Source organism: Lacerta agilis, chromosome 6 (genome assembly GCF_009819535.1).
Source record: "Lacerta agilis isolate rLacAgi1 chromosome 6, rLacAgi1.pri, whole genome shotgun sequence".
In the NCBI taxonomy this organism is placed as follows: Eukaryota; Metazoa; Chordata; class Lepidosauria; order Squamata; family Lacertidae; genus Lacerta; species Lacerta agilis.
The window spans coordinates 78,160,684-78,182,217 of NC_046317.1; the positions used below are offsets into that span (position 1 = coordinate 78,160,684).

The 21,534-nt window shown below is 45.5% G+C and overlaps 1 protein-coding gene across 6 annotated transcripts in view; it reads right to left on the reverse strand.

The window, feature by feature from the left end:
* The window catches only part of NFATC2 (nuclear factor of activated T cells 2), a 134,968-nt gene that overhangs the window by 113,098 nt on the left and 336 nt on the right, over positions 1–21,534 (reverse strand). For 2 of the 6 annotated variants that reach the window (XM_033153549.1, XM_033153550.1), the window contains exon 1: positions 4,994–5,225. The exons of 3 other annotated variants lie outside the window; for them this stretch is intronic. In XM_033153549.1, coding sequence (XP_033009440.1) covers positions 4,994–5,126 — 133 coding nt within the window. In that variant the 5' untranslated portion in view covers positions 5,127–5,225. Of the gene's footprint in view, positions 1–4,993; positions 5,226–21,534 lie in introns of those variants that run through there. One more of the 6 variants, XM_033153553.1, reaches the window with a different exon arrangement.

Sequence of the window (21,534 nt, forward strand, 5' to 3'; positions counted from 1 at the left end):
TACTTACAGACTCATAATGGTGTCTTTTGAAAGACAAGGAATGTCCTCCAGATTATAAGTTTCGTTGTGATCTCCCTTAAACTAATTATTTCCATCTTGAAAATATACAAAATTAATAATAATGGCGGTATCCAGGCAGTCAGTACAAGTAAAACTGTCTCTGGAGGGCTCTTCCTACTTTCTACCACGGCATGTTCTTCTCAACATCAAGTGTGGGCAAAACGTTGCACACAATCACTGCAATATTAGAATGGTGTGTAACTGTTAATTCCTTCCTCCAAGAAACCTGGGGTGACACATATGGTCCCCACTCCATTTTATCCTCAGAACAACCCCATAATGCAGGTTAAGATGGTCACTCATTGAGCTTATTGTGACTAAAGCAGGGGTTTGATCCCAAGCCTCCCTGGTCAAACTCCAACACATTAGCCCCAATACCACAGGTGTGGGTGTTATTGAAGTGCCGTATGTTGTTGGGTGTTTGCAAGGACACCGCAGTGCAAAGGTGTGGATCGCCATGAACAAATGCATTGTGCGCATCTGGGAGAAATGACCGATTTGTGCTTTAAAACTCCTGTGTGTTCAAATAACTGACCTATCCATCAACTGCTATTTGCTTTGCACTTATTCTAAGGGCTATGTGTGCTTGTCTCAGTAATTCCAACCCTAAGCATGTTTTCTCAGAAGTAAGTCCCACTGAGGTCAGTAGGGTTTACTCCTAAGTAAGTGCTCCTAAGATTAAAGCCTGGCTTAGTCCTGGAGGACAGTGAATTTGTGGCTGAGGTGAGATTTGAACAGGGGACTTTTCAGCTCATGGCTCAGTCTCGTACCTATTTATTTAATTAATTTATTGATTAATTGGTACATCACCCTTCACCTGAAGATTACAGGGTGGTTCACAACATATAAATACAAAATGAGGACCCAAAATACATAATAAAATAAAAAATCAAACCACTGTACCTGGTACATCACACAAACACTATGCTATGAAAGATGCACTAATAGATAGATAGATAGATAGATAGATAGATAGATAGATAGATAATTTCCAATTCAACTAAAATCCACTACAACACCTTAAAAATATCTCAGATGTACTGTATAAAGCTAGCAAGGTAGAAGGGATTTGCAGCAGAATCCTGTGCTGATTACGAAGTTTCAGGGTCCCTAATAAGTGCATTTCAGACTTTAACCTTGGTTTTGCTTTTGCTTTTAAAAATCACAGGTGTGTGTTTTTGTTTTTTTACTTTTTCTTACAACAAACATAAAAGGAATTTACACACACAGAAGCTTCACAGGCTTCTGCAAAAAAATATTAAACGTGCTAATTTCTCTTGGTCCATCACTGAAAATGTAAATTAGCAACTACAGTTGCTTTTATTGCACTGGAAAAGATATTCTCAGTCACGGTTTTGGCACTGTAAGAGTACATGATTTTAGAGTATTCTTAGCCACGCTCATTGCCTTCACTCATTCAAAAGGCACCCTTCACTACACTTACTAAAGAAGCATGCTCAAAAGCCACAATGCACCTTTAACAATCTTAGATTGAAATCCCAATACTACTTACAGTATTGTATTTTAAATTACTGTAAAGCACATTCAGCTGCGCTACCTCCTGTTTCCATACAGAAGAAAATAGCAAAAGTTCCCTTATCCTATCTTGATGCCACAATGTACTCAAAATATACACTTCAAAGCTATGCTGAACTGCACTTGTTACAGTGATACTAAGTCCAGATCTACCCTTTGGCTGTCTCAAAGAATCATAGAATTGTAGAGCTGTTGGTAGGGACCCTGATCCAACACCCTGAGATGCAGGAATCCTTTGCCCAATGTGGGACTCAAACCCAAGACCTGGAGATTAGGAGTCTCATGCTCTACTGACTGAGCCACGAGCTGTAATCCAATGAAGATCAGCATAGGGTGTCCTCAGCTTCCACTACAAGAAGTAGTGCTATACATTCAAACAGGCCATCGAATGTTGTAATATCATGTTCCATTCTAAGGTTCCAAAGTGGGCAGTGTGTGTTTCCAAAAAGGTAAGTGGAGAAATAATAATGAAATCACAGAAAGCCACACCAAATATCAGAGCCAGACATTGGCTTGGAGAAAGTTCAAGTTTTAATTTAATTGTTTATGGAAAGGATGATGGGGCTACAGTAAAGAATACTGTATCTCCCTACATGTTCTTGCTTGTCTGAGTTTGGTGGTCCGTATTTGAATCACAATTGAGGTGCTATGTTTCAGGTTCAAGTCATAAAATACATCCTTTATGAACACACACACACACACACACACACACACCTCTTTTGAGGAAGTGTCATAGCTCACTTTAGCTCAGTGTGTCTGTCTTGTAATCAGAATGTCCCAAGTTCAATCCCCAGCATCTCCAATAGGGTTGGGAGAGACTCCTGCCTGAAATCCTGGAGGGCCGCTTCCAATCAGTGTGGACCAAAGGTCTGACATAGTACAAGGCAGCTTCCAATGTTCCTAGATGGGCACTCTTCCCCATTCCCCATTGTTTGGAAGGCAAGATTGGTTAGGGTACCAGTTGGTAGGACTGGGTCACAAATTCACCTGTGGCAAGTTGGATCAGTAGCACTAGCAGCATAGACTCCACTGTAGTAGTAGTAGTAGTAATAATAATAATGATAATAATAATAATAATAATAATAATATATCCCACCCATCTGGCTGGGTTTCCCACGCCACTCTGGGCGGCTTCCAACAGAACATTAAAATGCAATAATCTATAAAACATTAAAAGCCTCCCTAAACAGGGCTGCCTTCAGTTGTCTTCTAAAGGTCTGGTAGTTGTTTTTTTCTTTGACATCTGGTGGGAGGGCGTTCCACAGGGTGGGTGCCACTACCGAGAAGGCCCTTTGCCTGGTTCCCTGTAACTTGGCTTCTCGTAGTGAGGGAACTGCCAGAAGGCCCTCGGCACTGGACCTCAGTGTCCGGGCACAATGATGGGGGTGGAGACGCTCCTTCAGGTATACTGGACCAAAGCCATTTAGGGCTTTAAAGGTCAGCACCAACACTTTGAATTGTGCTCAGAAAGGTACTGGGAGCCACTGTAAGGAGCTGCACCGTTTCGGAAAAAAAGTCATTAAGGCTGCAATCCTATACCCATTTTCCTGGAAGTATGCCACACTGAATTCCATGGGACTTTTTCAGATTTCAGTATAAGACCTATTCATGTAGTGTAATCCTTGAAAGAAAGGTGACTATTCAATGATGGGAAATAATGTTATCATTTCAGGTTGCTATAATACATAATACAGATGAGACCCAATGCAGCATGAAAAAATGTCCACTTGTGTAAAGGGGCTGCTCCTTTTCCTTCTCCCCCATGCACCCCTAAAAGATGTTCCAGAGGGTTGGTGGACCCTGTGGAGCAGATTTTGGAGGGGGGTGCATGAGGGCTGAAGAAAAGAAACTGGAAGTCCCATTGGGCAAGCAGATTTCCATTTTGCAAACAGGTATAAATAATTGGATGTTGCCCATAGTGCAACATGTTGTCTTTTTCATGCGTTCGGATCGGACTATCACGTTCCAGTTTTGTTAAATAAATATAGTGCAGAATATACACAGTCCTGGCTCAAGAAAGCCTATTACTGTAAAACTTCAGGGTATCAGCATGAAGTGGTGACTTGTGGAGTCACTGGTGGCCACTATGTTGACCATGGATTAACTGGTGACCACCCTGCATCAGCAGGCAAGTTCCATGCCAGATACTGGATTCTAACATTCTTTAAAAGTAGCAGCAGTACTATCTCACATATGACATTTTTTCAAACATAGATGTACCATGAAGGGAGGAAACACATGGGCCATGCATGTTTAACATGCTTGCACACTGGAGGCAGAAAACAGCTCTCAGTGGATTCAAAAGTGTGTGGGCAATATTTACCTTAGATGACACAAAACATGGGAAAGATGTGGTTATTTTCTGACATTCAATTGTTTGGAGAACGTGTATGATGATGATTATTGTTGCTGTTGTTGTTGTTGTTATATATTTATACCCTGCTTTATTCCCTGATGGGACTCAAGGAAGGCAGCTTAGGGATAAAAATAAGAACCGCCAAAAACATAAATAAATAGCCCTAACGCAGACATTATCTGAGTATCCATGGCATCTTCTTACAAACATAACATGTTAAATTGCATGTGCTTTTGTACAAAGCAGTAGAGCCCTGTCATTTAGCTACTCAATCCACAGCATAAAGCAAGCTAAATTTAAAAAACAACAACGGAAGCCATGGTCTAATAATAATGTATGCACTGTTGCCATTTCTACAAACTAATCAGCATCGCTCACTATGGGTCTGTACTGTACATTGTAACAGTCCTAATGCCTACAATACAACTGACAGGCGCCATTAAACTATGATATCCACAAGCTGAAAGACAATCATATTATATATCAATACAGTTAAATACTTGGGCAGAGAACAGCCCTCTGATCTGCTGCAGTGCCGTCACAGTATATTTTACCATTTATTTTCTTAGTTACTTAAAACTTCTGCAGCACGCACACAACCCTAACGCGTTGCTCATCCTTATAAGAACCTGCGCAATTAAAACTTCTTGATCATCCATCCCTCTGGAGAGATGAAGAAAAATGTTGCCACAGAGGAAGGCTGGTGGCAGAAAGGTAAACTTCCATTGCCACAAGTGATTCCCAGCCAAATATCCTAACGCTTCCCTGTCGCCCTCTTTAGTGCTAACTGGAGAAAACAACTCTTTCCTGTTCGGCGCAGTACAGCTTTCCTCTCTCTCAGATGCAGACAGTTCCCTGACCAAGTGCCAAAAAAACATTGTTTTATTCCAGGCACCCGCCCATGATAGCAGGTATCCCTGCCCATTTGGCGCCATGAATTCACCAAGGTAGCATCCATTGCAGCCCCAGCAAGGTCTTTTGAGGGGAGGAGGAGGAGGACTTAATGAAATGAAATAATAACAGAGGCGAGAAGCCACAAACCTGCTATCGGGTTCGTGTAGTCATAATCAAATAAAATGGAGAAGTCCAGCTCTTCCTGAGGGCTGATGTTGGGATTCGGAGCGGGGTCTCCGGGCTGGGAGTTCGGCTCGGAACTTTTTGGACCGGAAGCCATCAGGTGATCTGTCGGTGGCCTCTTTATTGTGAAAAGGGGGCCAAAGGAGAGCGGGAAAGGAAACTCTCGCTTTTCCCTCTACAATAAAATAAAACGAAAAATCCCAAGCGTCCCGCCCGCCCCCTTCTCCAAACGAAAAGCCCTTTCTCAGTGGAACCAGAAAAGTGGAGTCCGACTCCGAGGTTCTCTTTACGCGTCTGGGATTTCCCACCCGCTCAGCCCGCTTGACTCTCTCAGGAGCGAGTTTCGAGCTCCCTGCCCCTCGTCTCGTGTCGTGCGAGGGAAGATGCGCTCGCAAGGCGAACGGGGAAGCCACCACCTGCCCGCCCTAGCTCGGCTCCTGGCCCCTGGCGCGCCGCGGCCGCTGCACACCGAGAGCGCAAAGGCGGCGAGATGCACAGTAGGGACTTCCTGCTCGCAGCGGCCACCTGCGCCCGGGAGGCGGGACCGGCCTCGAGCCGGCGAGGGGGCGGCGGCGGCAGCGGGAGGAGCGCAGGCAGCCGCCGCCCCAACCTCGAGCGGAGGTCGGCAGCTGTCCCCAACCTGGTGCCCTGAGGATGCTCGGCAGCGCAAGTTCCGCCAGCCCCAGCCAGCCATCAGACGAGGCCACGCTGGCTGGGACGCGATGGGAGTTGTTGTCCGAAACATCTTCAGGGCAGCAGGTTGGAGCAGGATGGTCTGAGAAATGGGGGTCGGGGTGGGGGTAGAGAACTGAACCAGAGGGAAAGAGGTTGCATTAATAGTTTTTGTTTTTATTTGTACCCCGCTCATATGACTTGGTTGCCTCAGCCACTCTGAGCGGCTTCCAACTTACATAGCAACATAATCAAACATGAAACATTAAAAACTTCCCTATGCTTTCAGATGTCTTCTGAAGGTTGTATGTTACTTATCTCCTTGACATCTAATGGGAGGGCTTTCCAAAGGGTTGGCGCCACTACCGAAAAGGCCCTCCTCCGCCTGGTCCCCTGTAACCTCACTTCTAGCAGGGAGGGAACTGCCAGAAGACACTTGGAGCTGGACCTCAGGGTCTAGGCTGAACAACGGGGGTGGAGGTGCTCCTTCAGGTATGCAGAGCCATTTGGGGCTTTAAAGGTCAGCACCAACACTTTGATTTGTGCTCCGAAACATACTTTAAAGAAGTGGGGAGCATGCAGTCGTTGGTGGCGTGCAATATTAAGGCTGGCATAGGATGTTTAGACACAGAAGGCAGGGCTCGGGCACTTTTGCAGGGCCAAGAATGGGTGAAATCCCACCTTCTACACAACTATTAAAGCAGAAGAGAAGAAGAGTTTGGATTTGATATCCCGCTTTATCACTACCCGAAGGAGTCTCAAAGCGGCTAACATTCTCCTTCCCCTTCCTCCCCCACAACAAACACTCTGTGAGGTGAGAGTGGGGCTGAGAGACTTCAGAGAAGTGTGACTAGCCCAAGGTCACCCAGCAGCTGCATGTGGAGGAGAGGAGACACAAACCCGGTTCCCCAGATTACGAGTCTACCGCTCTTAACCACTACACCACACTGGCTCTGCAGGAGCCCTGTCTTTCCCTTTTCATTTGGTCACCAGCATCTGTCAAATTGCCACCCACCTTCCCCTTTGGAGATGCAGAAATCCACCAGGTGAAGTTTTTCCTTGTGTGGAGGATGCGCTGACAGAGGTTGGTTCCTGCCATGCAGCTGCTAAATGGCACAGGAGCCGTGTTTAGCCTGTGGCTGTATTTTTTCCCCCTTAATTTCTTTGTAAGTGCTGGTAGTGGGGATGGCCGGTAATCATGGGAAGGAGACGTGTAGCCGTGGGAATGGGTTTTTGAGGGACGCAAGGCTGTATTAAAAAAAAAAAGTTGGCCTTAGTGTGACAGTGCGTTGTGTGGACACAAATGAATCATATCCTTAAACTGTCGAAGAAATCAAATATCAACCATTATGAAACAACCTTCAAGCTCCACCCCGCCATGTCTTTACACAAACACGGGAGATGAGAGCATGCATATTCATGCATTTATTTATTTAAACTCTTTATAAGCTGCCTTTATGAGCAAATCAGGCTCAGCGTGGCTTACACATGCCTATCTCTATGTGAAATTAGGTACAGAAGTACTAGAAAGGCAGAATGAGCGATTCCAGATGTGCTCCCAGGATCCCTTGCTATATTACAAAGGATGCTGGGAAGACATGGTAAATTGTTGTGCATGATCTAAGAAGGCTTGGCATCCGGGCCCAATTCAAAGCGCTGGTATTGACCTGTAAAGACTTGTGCAGCTGAGGAACCCAATACCTCAAGTACCTTAGGCTTTAATGGCAAAAACTGGTGTGGTTAGGGTTGGTTCCCCCCCCCCATTTTACACTTGTTCATAACTTGTTTTCCTAGGTCACTTCGAGTTCTTTTTTCTGGAAAAAAGGGACTAATAACAATAACAACAACAACAATAAAATTATCCTCCGGAAAGAATTCATCGAGAGTCCCTTCCAATTCTACAATTCTATGATCACAGACAAATGGCATGCCATTTCAGTTGTTTCACTTGTACTCTCACCAAATCCTAGAGTGGCTTCCATAGTCCAGTTGACCAGACGAGAGGAAATGATGACCAGAGGGCACCAGGGAGCCAAGAGAGGGCTTAATACTGGTATAAAAGAGACTGGAGAAAGCTGCTACGTTTTCTTAAAAGCCTTACTCCAAAGTATTTGAATTGATTCGAGGGAAATGGTTCCTTCCAGAATTTTATTTGACAATCGCATCAAACACTGAACCAGAAAACAGGGGTTGGGGGGGGGCAGGAACCAGCCTAGGCCACAATTTGCCACAGCATCGGCTCTCTTGAAGGACAATATGACAAGGCTGCCCATCTTACAGTGACAATTCACACACTTAAATATCTTAAAAACAAAATCAAAAATTCTTTCTAGTAGCACCTTAGAGACCAACTGAGTTTGTTCTTGGTATGAGCTTTCGTGTGCTTTCTGAAGAAGTGTGCAGGCATACGAAAGCTCATACCAAGAACAAACATAGTTGGTCTCCAAGGTGCTACTGGAAGGATTTTTTTTAATTTTTAATTTTGTTTTAAATATCTTAAGTCCCAGGGCTTTCAGTCAGCAATAATCTAGCCTTCTATTACTTGTATGACATTTGTGGATGGCCTCCCATAATCAGCATCGTAAAAATGAAACGGAACAAAGTACAGCAACAGAACGAGCCAACGTTTATCGTGCTTTCACACTTACTGTATGTACTTCCATACACAATCATGTTTTGACTGCAGCTATAAAACTTTAGCAGTAGGACTTCTGAGCTTACTTGTTCTTCTTTTTTTAAAAAAACACATCAGACACATTCATTTTCACAGCAGTCTTAAAACTTACGCATGTATGGATGGTTATATGTATGTCTATGGTTCCACCAAGACAAGTGCATGGAGGAACCCTAGACGTCTTAGAGCCAAGCACAGCAGCAAAACAGGCATGCCTGTCTAACACTATAATCCTCAGCCAGCCCTTGTTCCTTTTCCTCCTGTTTGTTACTGATTTCTATTGCTGCCCTCTGACCCACTGCCAGTATTCAGATTGTAAGGTCCTTAGGTTCAAGGGCCTGTCCTTATTTTTGCTCTGTAAAGGGTAATGTGAATTGAGGAAGAAGATGCTGATAATAAACAGACTAGACTTAAGTCATGTTTGCTGGCTTTTTCACAAGAGGCACTTAAACTAGCTCTTAAACGTTCCTGTATCTTTATAATGATGAATCATACTGATTTTCAGGCATATAATTTTTTTTTTTGAATGGGGTTGTCTACTTAGCAAAACCATACCCAACACTTCCTAGGATGTACCCCCAAGTTAGAATATGATCTTGGGTGCTAGGATTCCCTACAGAAATGCTAACTGGAGATAGGTAATAAAGGTACACCTTTATGATGGAGGAAGATGGGCCCGCTGATATGGTCAGGTTAAAGAGGGACTGTCATTCAAATGTTTTAAAAGGCAGTTCCTTCATTTCATGCAGAATTAACCATGCACACAACTTTAAACGCCCACAATACTATTTTTAGCTCTACGTCATGCATGAGTATCAAAAGTATCCCTTAGGAGATGAGACAATACTGAAGTGCAAGGATAACATTTTGATTACTAAGCAATAAATGCCTTTCACGTTCATCAAGGGGTAGCAATTTTTGATGTCTGCAAAGCCAGTGGGTCAAAATTAGTGCTGTTTTTCTTCCACTATTACACACTAAGGATAGAGGATTAGTTATGAAGCATGGAAACATTTGCTTGAGACCCAGCATGGTGAAGAGGTTAGTGTCAGAGCATGACTGTGCACACACTACACCATTGAAGCTCATTCAAAGCACCTTCTTTCCTTCAAAGAATTCTGGGCAATGTAGTTTGTTAAGCAATGCTGGGGAATGTAATTCTGTGAGGAGGGAACTACCTTGCCCAGAGTTCTTTGAGGGAAAGATTGTGCTTTGAATGTGCTTTAAAGGCATAGTAGTGTCTACACAGCCCATGAATGGGGAGATGCTGGTTCAAATCACCACCCAGTCATGAAGATGTGAGTGACCTTGAACCATCACTCAGCCTAACCTGTTTCACAAGGTGGGTGAGAGTTATATACTGTAAACTGATCTGAATTCCTTCAAGGAAGGCTGCAATATAACGAAGAAATACTAATAATAAATAATTGTTTATGTTCAGAATAGTTATTTTCAATACAATACTTAGGGCTCCATCAATATTTCCATCACCAATGAAGAAAAAGACTCCAGTTTCTATTCACTGAATAGTTACACCCCAATAATAGCTCCTTAGGAGGTTAATTAATAAAAGTTATGTTTGCACACTCATATATCTAATTATCACATTATTATTTTGAACTGATAATCATGTGATACAGTAATTTTGAATATTTTGTTTGAATGTGCCCTCTAGTGGTGAGATTTAGTTTTTATCAAGTCTGGCAAATATTATTATTATTATTATTATTATTATTATTATTATTATTATTACCTCCCACCACACAAGAGAAGCAAACAAAATACTCAATGCACAAAATGGCTGAGTTGATTTCATCATACTAAAATACAATCCATTAACTGAGGCTGGCTGCCATACGAAGGATTACAATTAAGTTGACGCCTATTGGCTAGTGACTCCGTGACACTTCCTTTGTGGTTTGGCTCACTTGCTTGAGTCACTCAAAATTATCTGCTCTCTGCATGGTGGTCTGTGTTAACTTAATATGAGGCATGATGTGTGGAAGATAGTACCCTGGAGCAGTGCGGGTTGAACCTAATGGCCCTCTGACCCCATCCAACAGCACAGTTCTCATTAATCAGGTTTTAGGAGCTGATTTCCAGGTCTTAAGGGCCATTGGACAAGTGGTACTGAGTGCCCCCCTCCCTGAGTGACCAACATCCACCATTTTCCAGAGGGTGGAGACCAGGCATGCAAAGCTTCATGAACCATCTGTTGCTCCCCTCACTGCTTGGCCGCTTAGAGAGGGCAGGTGAACCTGCAGCAACAACAAGGAAGAGGAGAAACTGCAACAGATGGCTCCAGAGATTAGCAGCATTATTGTGGCTTGGGTGAGCCTCGGCAGGGGCCTGATGATGCCAACCTCTGATATTACCTTTCTTTATAGGTTGCAACATCCATCAGAGTGATTTCTATCTGAAAATGGAAAGCAAGTAAGATAACATTGGCCTGACAAAGATGGCCGAACAACCAGACGACAACTTCCCATGAGGCACGACATCACTGTGGCACCATTTTTCAGGCTGCAATCGTGCCACTATTATCCTGTATGAATTATGCCAGGGACTGCAGCCCTTGAGATGATGTTGGACTCAACCCAGCCAGCATGGTCAATAGCCAGGGACAGAGGACCAAAGGATACCTGGCCCTGAATAAGGCCTCGGATGGTCTTGGATTTGGAAGAATATACCTTGCAGAGCAGTATATTGGACAGTGTTCTCGAAGCAACTGGCATGAGTTTGGCCAAACTGCAGGAGGCAGTGGAGGATAGGGGTGCCTGGCGTGGTCTGGTCCATGGGGTCATGAAGAGTCGGACACGACTGAACGACTGAACAACAACAACAACCTTACAGAGCAGGGTGCCAACTTGAATAAAATATGGGGGGGGAGGCACCCACCCTGAAAAATCGATCACGAACATCATTTGAATGATAATGCCCATCAACTGGGGAGGGGGCAGTCCCCTCAACTATTTTATTGTTGGCTCCTATGTTGCAGAGAGCTCATACAGAACCCTGGCATAACTAAGAGTTTGAAAAGGATATGCATACAATCAGTTAATGGCACATCACGGTTTCCAGCCAAGAGGGAAGCCCATTATAATTATATACAGTGGTACCTCGGGTTAAGAACTTAATTCGTTATGGAGGTCCGTTCTTAACCTGAAACTGTTCTTAACCTGAGATACCACTTTAGCTAATGGGGCCTCCCATTGTTCTCATCCTGATGCAAAGTTCTTAACCCAAGGTACTATTTCTGGGTTAGCGGAGTCTGTAACCTGAAGCGTCTGTAACCCGAGGTACCACTGTACTGGTAAAAGCAAAACACACACATTGAAGGAACATAGACATATAGCAAAAGCATCTTATTTCAAGTCCATATTTTTTTAAAATCAATTTGGGGGTCGGTCTGAGTCACAGATATTTCTCCCAATCTAAGGCACAGTGTGGTTTGGGTAAGAAAAGCCAATGGAAAAATTACTCATAATCTCCATGTTCCCATTAAAAATGCTGAAGGCAGCCTTGAAAACCAATGGAATGTACATATCATAATAAAAAGTATATATTAAGCCAAATAGTGGGAAAGACTTCCGAAGATATTATTATCCCAAGCCAGTTCTCCAAAGAGGCGAGTGACGAAATTATTTTAGTTGAGCAAGAAAATTTGCTCAACTCTGTTTGTCTCTTGAATGTGATTTCTTTGCTTAAGACTTTGCCAATGAATTGCAGCTCGTTTTTAGGACAACAATTCTCCCTCTTGGATGTAAGCTCCACTGACATGAACTGTAATGCTTTATTGGTGTGCATTTATTTATTTATCATTCTCTTTAAGTATCTTCTCTCTTTAAGTATCTTTGAAAGAAAGAAAAAAAAAGGCAGTGTTGTGACACATTAAAGACTAGCAGAGCAATGCAAATCTCCTTGGTGCTGGCCTGGGGGTTAGATTTCTCCCTAATCTATTTAGGGTGACTAGAGCCAGTTCAACCACCTTGGGTGGCAAAAAAAAATTGGGTGGCAAAATTCGAAAGGCAGCAAATTATGGTGTCAGTTTCAGGTTGTCTTTGTTATCCAGAATGTGCCACCACACATTAATCTGAGGGGGAAACTCCCAAGCAGGTCTTGGCAGCTCCAGCTTCAGAGATCTTGTCAGAGCCAAAGAGGCTGGTGCTGAGGGGGAGGAGGAGGATGTGTTCAGTGTTCCCCAAGATGGCGCCATCCCAAAATGTTGTGGGGCTACAGCTTCCATCAGCCCCAAAGAGCAGAGGCAATGGGTGGGGATCCCTAGGGCTGATAGGAGTTGTGGCCCGAAATCTCTTGAGGGCAAGGCACTTGGAGAACTTGAGAAACTTCTCTGCTAACAGCAACAGACCTCCCGTTGTCAAGGCTCAGAATTGTGGCGGGTGGGAAGTAGATTTCCTGATAAATCTTGCACCCCCTTTTTTCCTTTCCCTTCAGTGGAGAAAGTCTGGCACCATTGACTCTTATGAGAGACGCATGACAGACTTGCGCTTGTCTATTCAGAAATAACTCCATTATTCTCATGGCAATGGTGCTTTCCAGATAAAGGATACTTAGGGCTGCAGCCTCCCAGAGGGCTAAGTGGAGGGGACAAATCCTGCCTTTTTACTGTTGATGTGAAACAGGGACAGCTCACTAGAGTGATTGCACTGTGAAGCCTCTGGAACTTAGCAAGACTTGCTTTTGTCTGCTTAGGTGACCGCAGCTGATGGTCTCAGCCTCGCCAGCCCAGCAGTTTGGGGGGGCTGTGAGCCACCCTGTAGGGAGGGAGACCACCCCTCATGCTGACTTGCCTGCACCAGGACCATCTCCAGCTCCTCCCTTCACTTCATTGTGCTGGGATGGGAGCAGGGGCGGAGCAAGGGGGCGGGGGAGGTGGTCCGCCCCAGGTACCGCCCTGGGAGGGTGACACTTGGGGCGGTGCCCGCCCCCGCGATCGGTGCCACCAGCGCACAGCAACTTTTAAGGCTGCAGTGCGTGAACAGCAGCACAGCACTGCAGCCTTAAAACTTGCCCCGCTGCCACACGGTTGAAAGGGGTGCCGGCCGCTCGCACCCGCCATCTTGGGTGGACTGCGCACGTTCCAGATTGAAGAGGGAGGTGGTCACTCAAGAGTTCACCCAGGGCACAAAATACCCTTAGAGTATTCAATAGTGGCATAAGCATCTGTTTCCCAGAGCCCATTTTCTCAGGTGCTTTCTTTGTTATTTCTGCTGCGATGAACTAACAAGGATATCCCTTTCGGATTTAAAAAAGCTATATTTAAAAAATCCTCATATTTTCCCAGTCACCATTTGAGTATTACCAACTCAGCTGTTCATCTCTAGCGAGGGGGAAATTGCAAATTACTCTTGGGAAATCCTATGCACACACTTATTTGGGAGTTAGGCAGTACTCCTAAATCCCCTCCATCTCCTGGTTTCTCATGGCAGCAGCAACAGCAGCAGAAGTGCAGGCAGGATGATTGGACCTAATCCCTGCACCAGCTCCAGGCTGGTGCAATGATCAAGCCTCCACAGGCCCTCTCCTTGCCCTTGGAACTCTGTTTTGGGGCTTTCCACTGGTGGGAATATTGCCAGTGGGTCTTCTGCTTGCCTGCATGCTTGGTGTGGGAAGGGAGAGGTTCCACACCCATGGAGTGATGTGGGAGGCCAGTTCAGCCAGCAGAGCCAATAAGATGAGACACCTCAGGTCAATCCAAAACCCCACCCCACCCCCACCTAGACCAGCATAAGGGGCGAGTGGGTTAGGTTGCTCTGGAAGTCTACTAAAAACCTGTGACATTTACTTCTGAGCAAACATGCATAAAATCGCACCGCGCAAGGAATGCATGAATCGGCCACAGACACACTCACATTGGCACAACTCATACGGCTTAACCAGAATTCACAAATCAATTTGTTAAATTGTAAAAATGCAGGTGACAAATGTGAATTTATCACTTCTTCTCCCAGTCTGGTGCAGTAGAGTGCTGCTGGGTGCCTTTGGGCCAGTTACTATCTGCAAGCTCACAGGGTTGTTGTGAGGATCAAATTGGAAGAAGAACCACACACACTGCTGTGAGCTCCTTGAAGGAAATGTGGGGTATTAATGTAATAACTAATTAATAAAACCCAGCATTCAACCATTATCCAATTTCACAGAATCTAATTCAGCTGTGTCTCAGAATTACACTATAAGGTCACTGATTTGTTATTGGTGTGAGCCAAACCCCTTTTGTATTTTCCCAGGCCTTTAAATTTGTTTCACCAAGTTAAATCCGTTTTAGTCCACTTCTTACTCTCCACTGTATTGCATTTCATTGTTTTATTTATTTTAAAAACCTATTTAATTTCTGTGCAGTAGGCTGCATGTTTTTGTTAAAGGGATCCTCAGCTAGTAAGTAACAAATATGTGAAAGCTTGTGTGGCCCACAGATGCAGGGAGAAGCCCAACACTGCCCTAGCTGCTTTCTTTAGCGCCCCTGCTAATCCTTCCTTGCTGCTAAGGGAACTTTAAAAAGTCTACTCCGGGAAAGCTCGGCGGACTTCCAGAGTTTCTCCCGCAGATGCTCCCTCCAGCGGGATCCCGCCCCTTCGAGTCACGCCACATACTTCCCTCTGCCAGCCGTTGGCCGCTCTCCGTGCAGTGGGGTGGAGACGACCAGCGGAGAGGTGGAATTTCGCCAAAAAAAAAAAGCATTGGATGGGTTTGAAATCTTCTTACTGAATAGAACCGAGGGGACTCGCTCGCCCAATTCATTGATTGTGAATGAACCAGCCGCGCGTGGGCGTCGAGTGCGGGGGGGGGGGAGGGCGGAGGCGGTAGGGAGAGATGCTTCATTCACTGTTACCTGTCCCGCGTGCCTGATAGGTGGGCTAAAGGGTTATACCAATGGTTGAGAGGGCGGAGGGGGATTTTTCTTTGGCTGCTTTCCCGTCTGCCGCGGTGAATCCCGACCTTTCCCCCCCTTCTGACAGTAAGGGATCCCGACTTGTTCTCAGGCGGCTGCGTTTTACGGTTGGGCAACAACATTTGGGTGCAAGTTTAATAATCTGAACTGCGGAGCTAGTTTCGGCCGCCGAGGGCCGGGACGTTTATCCAAGGAGGTGAAAGTAGAAGAGAATGAAGCAGTTATTTTTAGCAGCCAGGGTGGGGCTGAGGTACTGTCTTTTTTCTGCCTGCTGCAGAAAGCTTCTCTCTCTAGCTTATTTCATCTGACGGAACAAGCCACACGCCGGGTTCTCGCAGAGCAGAGCAGCGTTACTGCAGCGATGCGTAAACCGCGCGCTAGGAAGGAAATATCAATACAGTACTCAGGGATCTTTTATCCTTTTCCATCTCAATAGGACTTCTCATAAGCAAAATATTCTAGGATCCATATTAAAGGAGTGCGTGCGTGCATTTTCCTATTAAGAAATGTTTAGGGGGTACTCTTTTTCCTACTCTTATTGAAATACTGCCCCTTGGTGAGGCCAAACTTAGATTCACAAAATGTTTAGGGGTATGCTTACCCCTCAGAAAAAAAGCACTGGGTATATGTGAGGCATAGGAGCCAACTCCATGGGGCTGAGGTCCCTCCAGCCCTCCAATAAAATATCTGAGGGGGCTGTCCCCTCCCAAAGTTAATAGGCATTGTCATTCAAAGAGTGCGCATTATGCAAGGCAAGGCTTACCTGTCTCTCCCCCCCCCCCAAATATTTTACTCAAGTTGGCACCCCTGGTGTGAAGGATTTCCATGGGATTCCTCCATATGCAAAGGTTTTTAAGGTCACATAGATATCATCATATACCTATACTGCATGCTCCAGATTGACTACCATTTCTCTATTCAAAATCACCAAAGCAGATTCTAATCCTCATTTTCACAGAGCACATAATGGCCTTCTAACCAGATCCACACCAAGCATTTAAAGCACACCCAATGCATGTTTAAAGGGCATGGCTTCCCCCAAGGAATCCTGAGAACTGTAGTTTTCCCTTAACAGAGCTACAATTTGCAGTACCCACAACGAACTGCAGCTCCCAGGATTCTTTGCGAAAAGTCATTGGAAGTAAGCCCCAATAAACTCAGTGGAACTTTCTTCTGAGTAGATAGAGCAGCCATCCTTAACCTGGTGTCTCCAATCCCCATCAGACCCAGCTGTTGTGGCAGGGATGGGAGTTGTAGTTCAAACATCTGGAGGCACCAGGATGGGGAAGGTGGAGTTAGGGTACTTAACATAGAATACTTAACATAACCTGAACTAGATAATACCACTTAATATGCTGATGGGGAACATTTGACCCTCCATTTGTTGATGAACTACAACTCCCCTCATCTTTGCCCATTGGTCATGTTGGTTGAGGCTGATGGGAGTTAGAGTCCAACATCTGGAAGGCCAGTCTTAACTGCTTCAACACTTCTGGATTGCCAGGGAAGAGTGGGAGCCGAGTATGAGCTACAAGCCAGGAAGACCTTAGTTCAAATTTCACCACAGCCATAACCAACAGGCAAGGCACATTTCTCTCATCCTCCATTTGTCGCCTGCAATACAGACCCAGGAATAACAATGATGACTACCGAATTGCTGTTGTGCAGTGTGTGCATGAAGTGCCTTTTATCTGCTTAGGCTAACACACCCAATTATGACTGATAACCTCTCATCTGGTGACTGTGATGCATTATATCATAGAGCTGCTGTTGAAAACTACCCACACACTTCAGGTGGTCAGATTAGGACTGCAAGATTGCCGATACAGTCAAACCAGATGCCTGTAGGAAGACTGCAAGCAGGACATGGTAGCAACAGCACTCTGTCCCCCTGCAGTTCCCAGCAGCTGGTATTCAGAGGCATGGTGTCTGACAGCATGGTGGAGCATAGCCGTCATGGCTAGAATCCTCGTCCTCCATGAATTTGTCCAACCCTTTTTTAAAGCTCCAGTCCTGGCATCAACTTTTAAAGCAGGAGAACATATGGTCCTCCAGATGTTGGTGGGTTGCAGCTTCCACTATTCCTGGCCATGCTTGCTGAGGCTGCCACAACATCTGGAGGGCCATAGGTTCGCCATCCTTGCTTCAAAGCTCAAGGCAGCTTGGGGAAGGTTACCTGTAGGATTACCTCTTCCCATGTATACTGGACTCTGAGATCATCTTCCAAGTATCCCTGCCAAATGAAATGGCTACTTAGAAGGCAGACCTTTTGAATTTTGGGTAGCCTAATTGTGGAACATCCTCTTCTGAGATGCCTGTTTAGTGCCTACATTGTTATTTTTTTCTGTGCCAACCTAAGACCTTTTTATTTCCCCAGGCAATTCCATCTTAAATATTTTAGTACTTTTTAGATCCGTTGCACCGATGCTATTCTCTGTCCCCCGCCCCCTCTCCTGGTTTTAGATTTTATATTTAAGGTGTGTTTTTTGTATGTTTTGTTTTCGATTTTTAACGTATAAAGTGACAGCACATTGAAACTAAATAAATAAATAGCTTACTAGGGTGGGAAAACAGCAACTATATAAATGTGATTGTTGTGGTTAATAAAAGGCTAAGTATTTTTGATTAATTAGTCACACCTTTCATGCTCAAAAGCAGAGTGGTTGAAAAGTGTAAGAGAAGAACATTTTCCCACCCTTTAAAAACTGGGCAAAAGTGAATGTTCTGATCAGCTTTGTGATAAATGAGAAAGTGGATCCAGATCAATTTTGCCTAATAGGGAGCAGTTATTCTGCATTGCTTAATGTGGGAGAGGAATTACTGTGCTGCTTAGGGGATAGGTTGTTTGTGCTTACAAAGTAGACCTTGCCTGCCTGCTCTGCCCAGTCATAGGAGAACATAGGACATGGCAAGCTGCCTTAAAGTGAGCCAGACCCTTGGTCTATTGCCCACAGTGACTGCCAACAGCTCTCTCCAGGGTTTCAGGCAGAGTTCTCTCCCAGTCCTACCTCGAGATGCTGGACATTGAACCAGGAACTAAGCTATATAGACCTTCCCCACGAATTCACAGCTCTCCATTTGCTTTTCTTCCAACCTTTTCCTCACACCAACTCTTCTTACCCAACTGTGAGCCTGCTGTCTAGGGATGGTCTCTGTGGACAGGGGGAGAAACACATGCACAGGCATTGGGAAGAGAGAATGAAAGCCGATTTCGCGTAAATCATTCCCTCGAGATGCTGCTGGCAGTACCTCCACCAGCTTTTCATGCCACCTTGCAACTCCATGCTGGGGGGAAGCTGCACCTGATGAATTTGAACAGGAGCTGTGGAGGAGCACCCACAAATCACGCTCCCTAACCCTGCTGCAGCTGCACCTGACCTGCCGCGGACTTTTCGTAAACCCATCACTCCTTCATTCCTGATCTCTGCCTTTCCTCCCAGCTTTGGTCCCGGGCCAGATAGGGAAACTGTGGCCTTCCAGATGCCACCATTCCTGACCACTGGCCACACTGGCTGGGGGCAGGTGGAGTCCAACAACATCTGCAGGTACAGGTAGGTAGCCGTGTTGGTCTGCCATAGTCAAAACAAAATAAAAAATAAAAAAATTCTTCCAGTAGCACCTTAGAGACCAACTAAGTTTGTTCTTGGTATGAGCTTTCGTGTGCATGCATGACTTCTGTTTCAGTGTATCTGAAGAAGTGTGCATGCACACGAAAGCTCATACCAAGAACAAACTTAGTTGGTCTCTAAGGTGCTACTGGAAGGATTTTTTTTTAACATCTGCAGGGCCACAGTTTGCCCACTCCTACTCTAAGCATCTGAGAGACCCACTGGGCAGTGCCTGGCACACAGGGAAGCACGCAAAGGAATAGTTATCCTGGGTGGCAACCAGAATGTTCAGAGTTTGCTGCTTCCCAACCAACTGCAGGAGCCAAAGATTCCTCATTGCCTGGAAAGCTCAAATGATACTTGGATTTCGGGATAAGTTTACAAAATTCGGATTAGGCACTTTATAAAGACACCGGGCGATTATTTTTTCCTGAATTGCCTAACAGTATCATGGTCTAGTGCAGGCACAGGCACTCCCATCATCCCTAGCTAACAGGTCCAGTGGTCAGGGTCCCAAAACATCTGGAGGGCTAAGTTTGCCTATGCCTGGTCTAGTAGTTAGAGTGTTGGACTAAAACCTGAGAAAGACCAGGGTTCAAATCCCTTATCCAACCTCGATGGGTGACCCTTGGGCCAGCCACCGTCTCCCAGCCCAACCTCACAAGGTTGTTGTGCAGATTAAATGAAGCTGCAAGGGGAAAGAACAATGTACGCCACCTCGAGCTCCTTCGAAGGAAAGGTGGGCTATACTGCACATGCAATAAATAAATGTTTCCAGCGCAGTCCTAAAAAAAACCCCGCGCTCAACTGGGCTTATACTCCAGCACGGGGTTAGTCAGCTCTGATTGCAGACCTATTTAATTTACAGTAATTCTTTTTGGCCACGGGTGCCTTCCATGCCGAGCACGACCAAGCCTACATCCAGCCTGCCTGCTGAACCTCCGCTGCCCTTAGGAACCCCTGAACTCTCGCTACGTGGAGGAAGCGATGTGAGCTAGCGCGAGCATGTGCTCCATACTCCCGGCACAAACTCCCAGACAGCCTGCAGGGGATCTCCCCCCCGCCGCGGCCGGTTCCACTTCGCCCAATGGCTGCCTCTCTCGTGCGTCATGCGCCCCGGAGACCCAGAGCGCCCCGGAGAAGCCGCGCGGGACTGGACGCCAACTCTTTCCCCGGCTGGCTGCGCGGCGCAGGGGCTGGAAACAGGGGAGAGGGTTGGTGGGATGCCATCTTCTCCTATAAAACGGGGAGGGTAATATGAAGGCCAAGGGGAGCCTTCGCGGTCGAAGGCCAGGATATTTCGTCTGCCCGCTTCTCCGCCGAGCCTGGCTGGTGAAAGTGGGTGTGGGACGAGCAAAACTGGAACAGGAAGAATAAAGGTGCGTTTGTGCATCCGGTAGGTAGGTGCCCTCTAAGGCAGGCAAGGGGCACTGAGGGCAAGGAGTCGGAGGACTGCGACCCGAAGCATGCTTACTTGGGAGGAAACGCCGCTGGAATGACTGGAATTTACTTCCGCGTAAAAATGCAAAGGTGCACTTACGTGAAAGCAACACCATTGAACGCGCGGGGGCTTTATATCATCTGACATTGCCTGGTGTAGGCCTACAGGAGCCCTCTGGCAAATCTTAAAACATCCCCTGTCGACGTACACAAATTACGCATTTATATTATAATAATATAATAATAATAATAATTTATTATTTGTACCCCGCCCATCTGGCTGGGTCTCCCCAGCCACTCTGGGCGCCTTCCAACAAATATTAAAATACATTTTTAAAAAATGTACCGCTATATTATCAAAAATATCAAAGCTATGCGCAATATCTATAGGCCTATTTAATAAAAGCACGCGTGTATTATGTAAGTAGATGTGTGTGTGTGTATACATATATATACATATATACATATATATATATATATATATATATATATATATATATATATATATATATATATATATATATATATATATATATATATATAGTATTAACTGTCCATCTATATCTATACACACACACACACACCATATACTTTCTGCTGGGACTGGGAGCTGTTGATTTAAAACGATAGCTCTCTCCCCACCCCCGCCCCCCGAAATTGTGGACGATTTCAGATTATGTAAAGACCCTCTAAATACGGTTTCTTTAAAGAGGTGAATCAAGAGTTAAACCAGACCCGCTGTTTACAAACCCGAATTTCTCCGACTACGATGATGGGTTTGTAAGAGGCTGGATGGAGTTGAAAGGCTATTTCTTTCAGCGTAGATTGGAGAGCGAGAATTTCTTCCAAGGAGAAATGTGAAGCTGGGGGAGGAATACCGCTGCTGGCTCTCGCACAGCCCCCGCCATTAATCATCCGTTTACTAGAGTCACCATCCCAAGTCACAAAAAAATGGGCATGTCATATGTTAGGTGGCGGTTCTTCACCCTCACTTCCCCAAACCCCGGGAATGCCCTGTTTCCTATTTTCTCTTAAGGTTCCCCCTCGGACATCACCATCTCCAGAAGTTAGGAAGCGGGTCCTGTTGGGATGTCCCGTGGAAACCAATTGCGCTTTTTGACAGCCCCTGTCCCGGCGGAATTCACTCGGAAGCCAGTTCCGCCGGTTGCAAGGGGACTTCGCTCCCTCGGGAAGCGCTGCG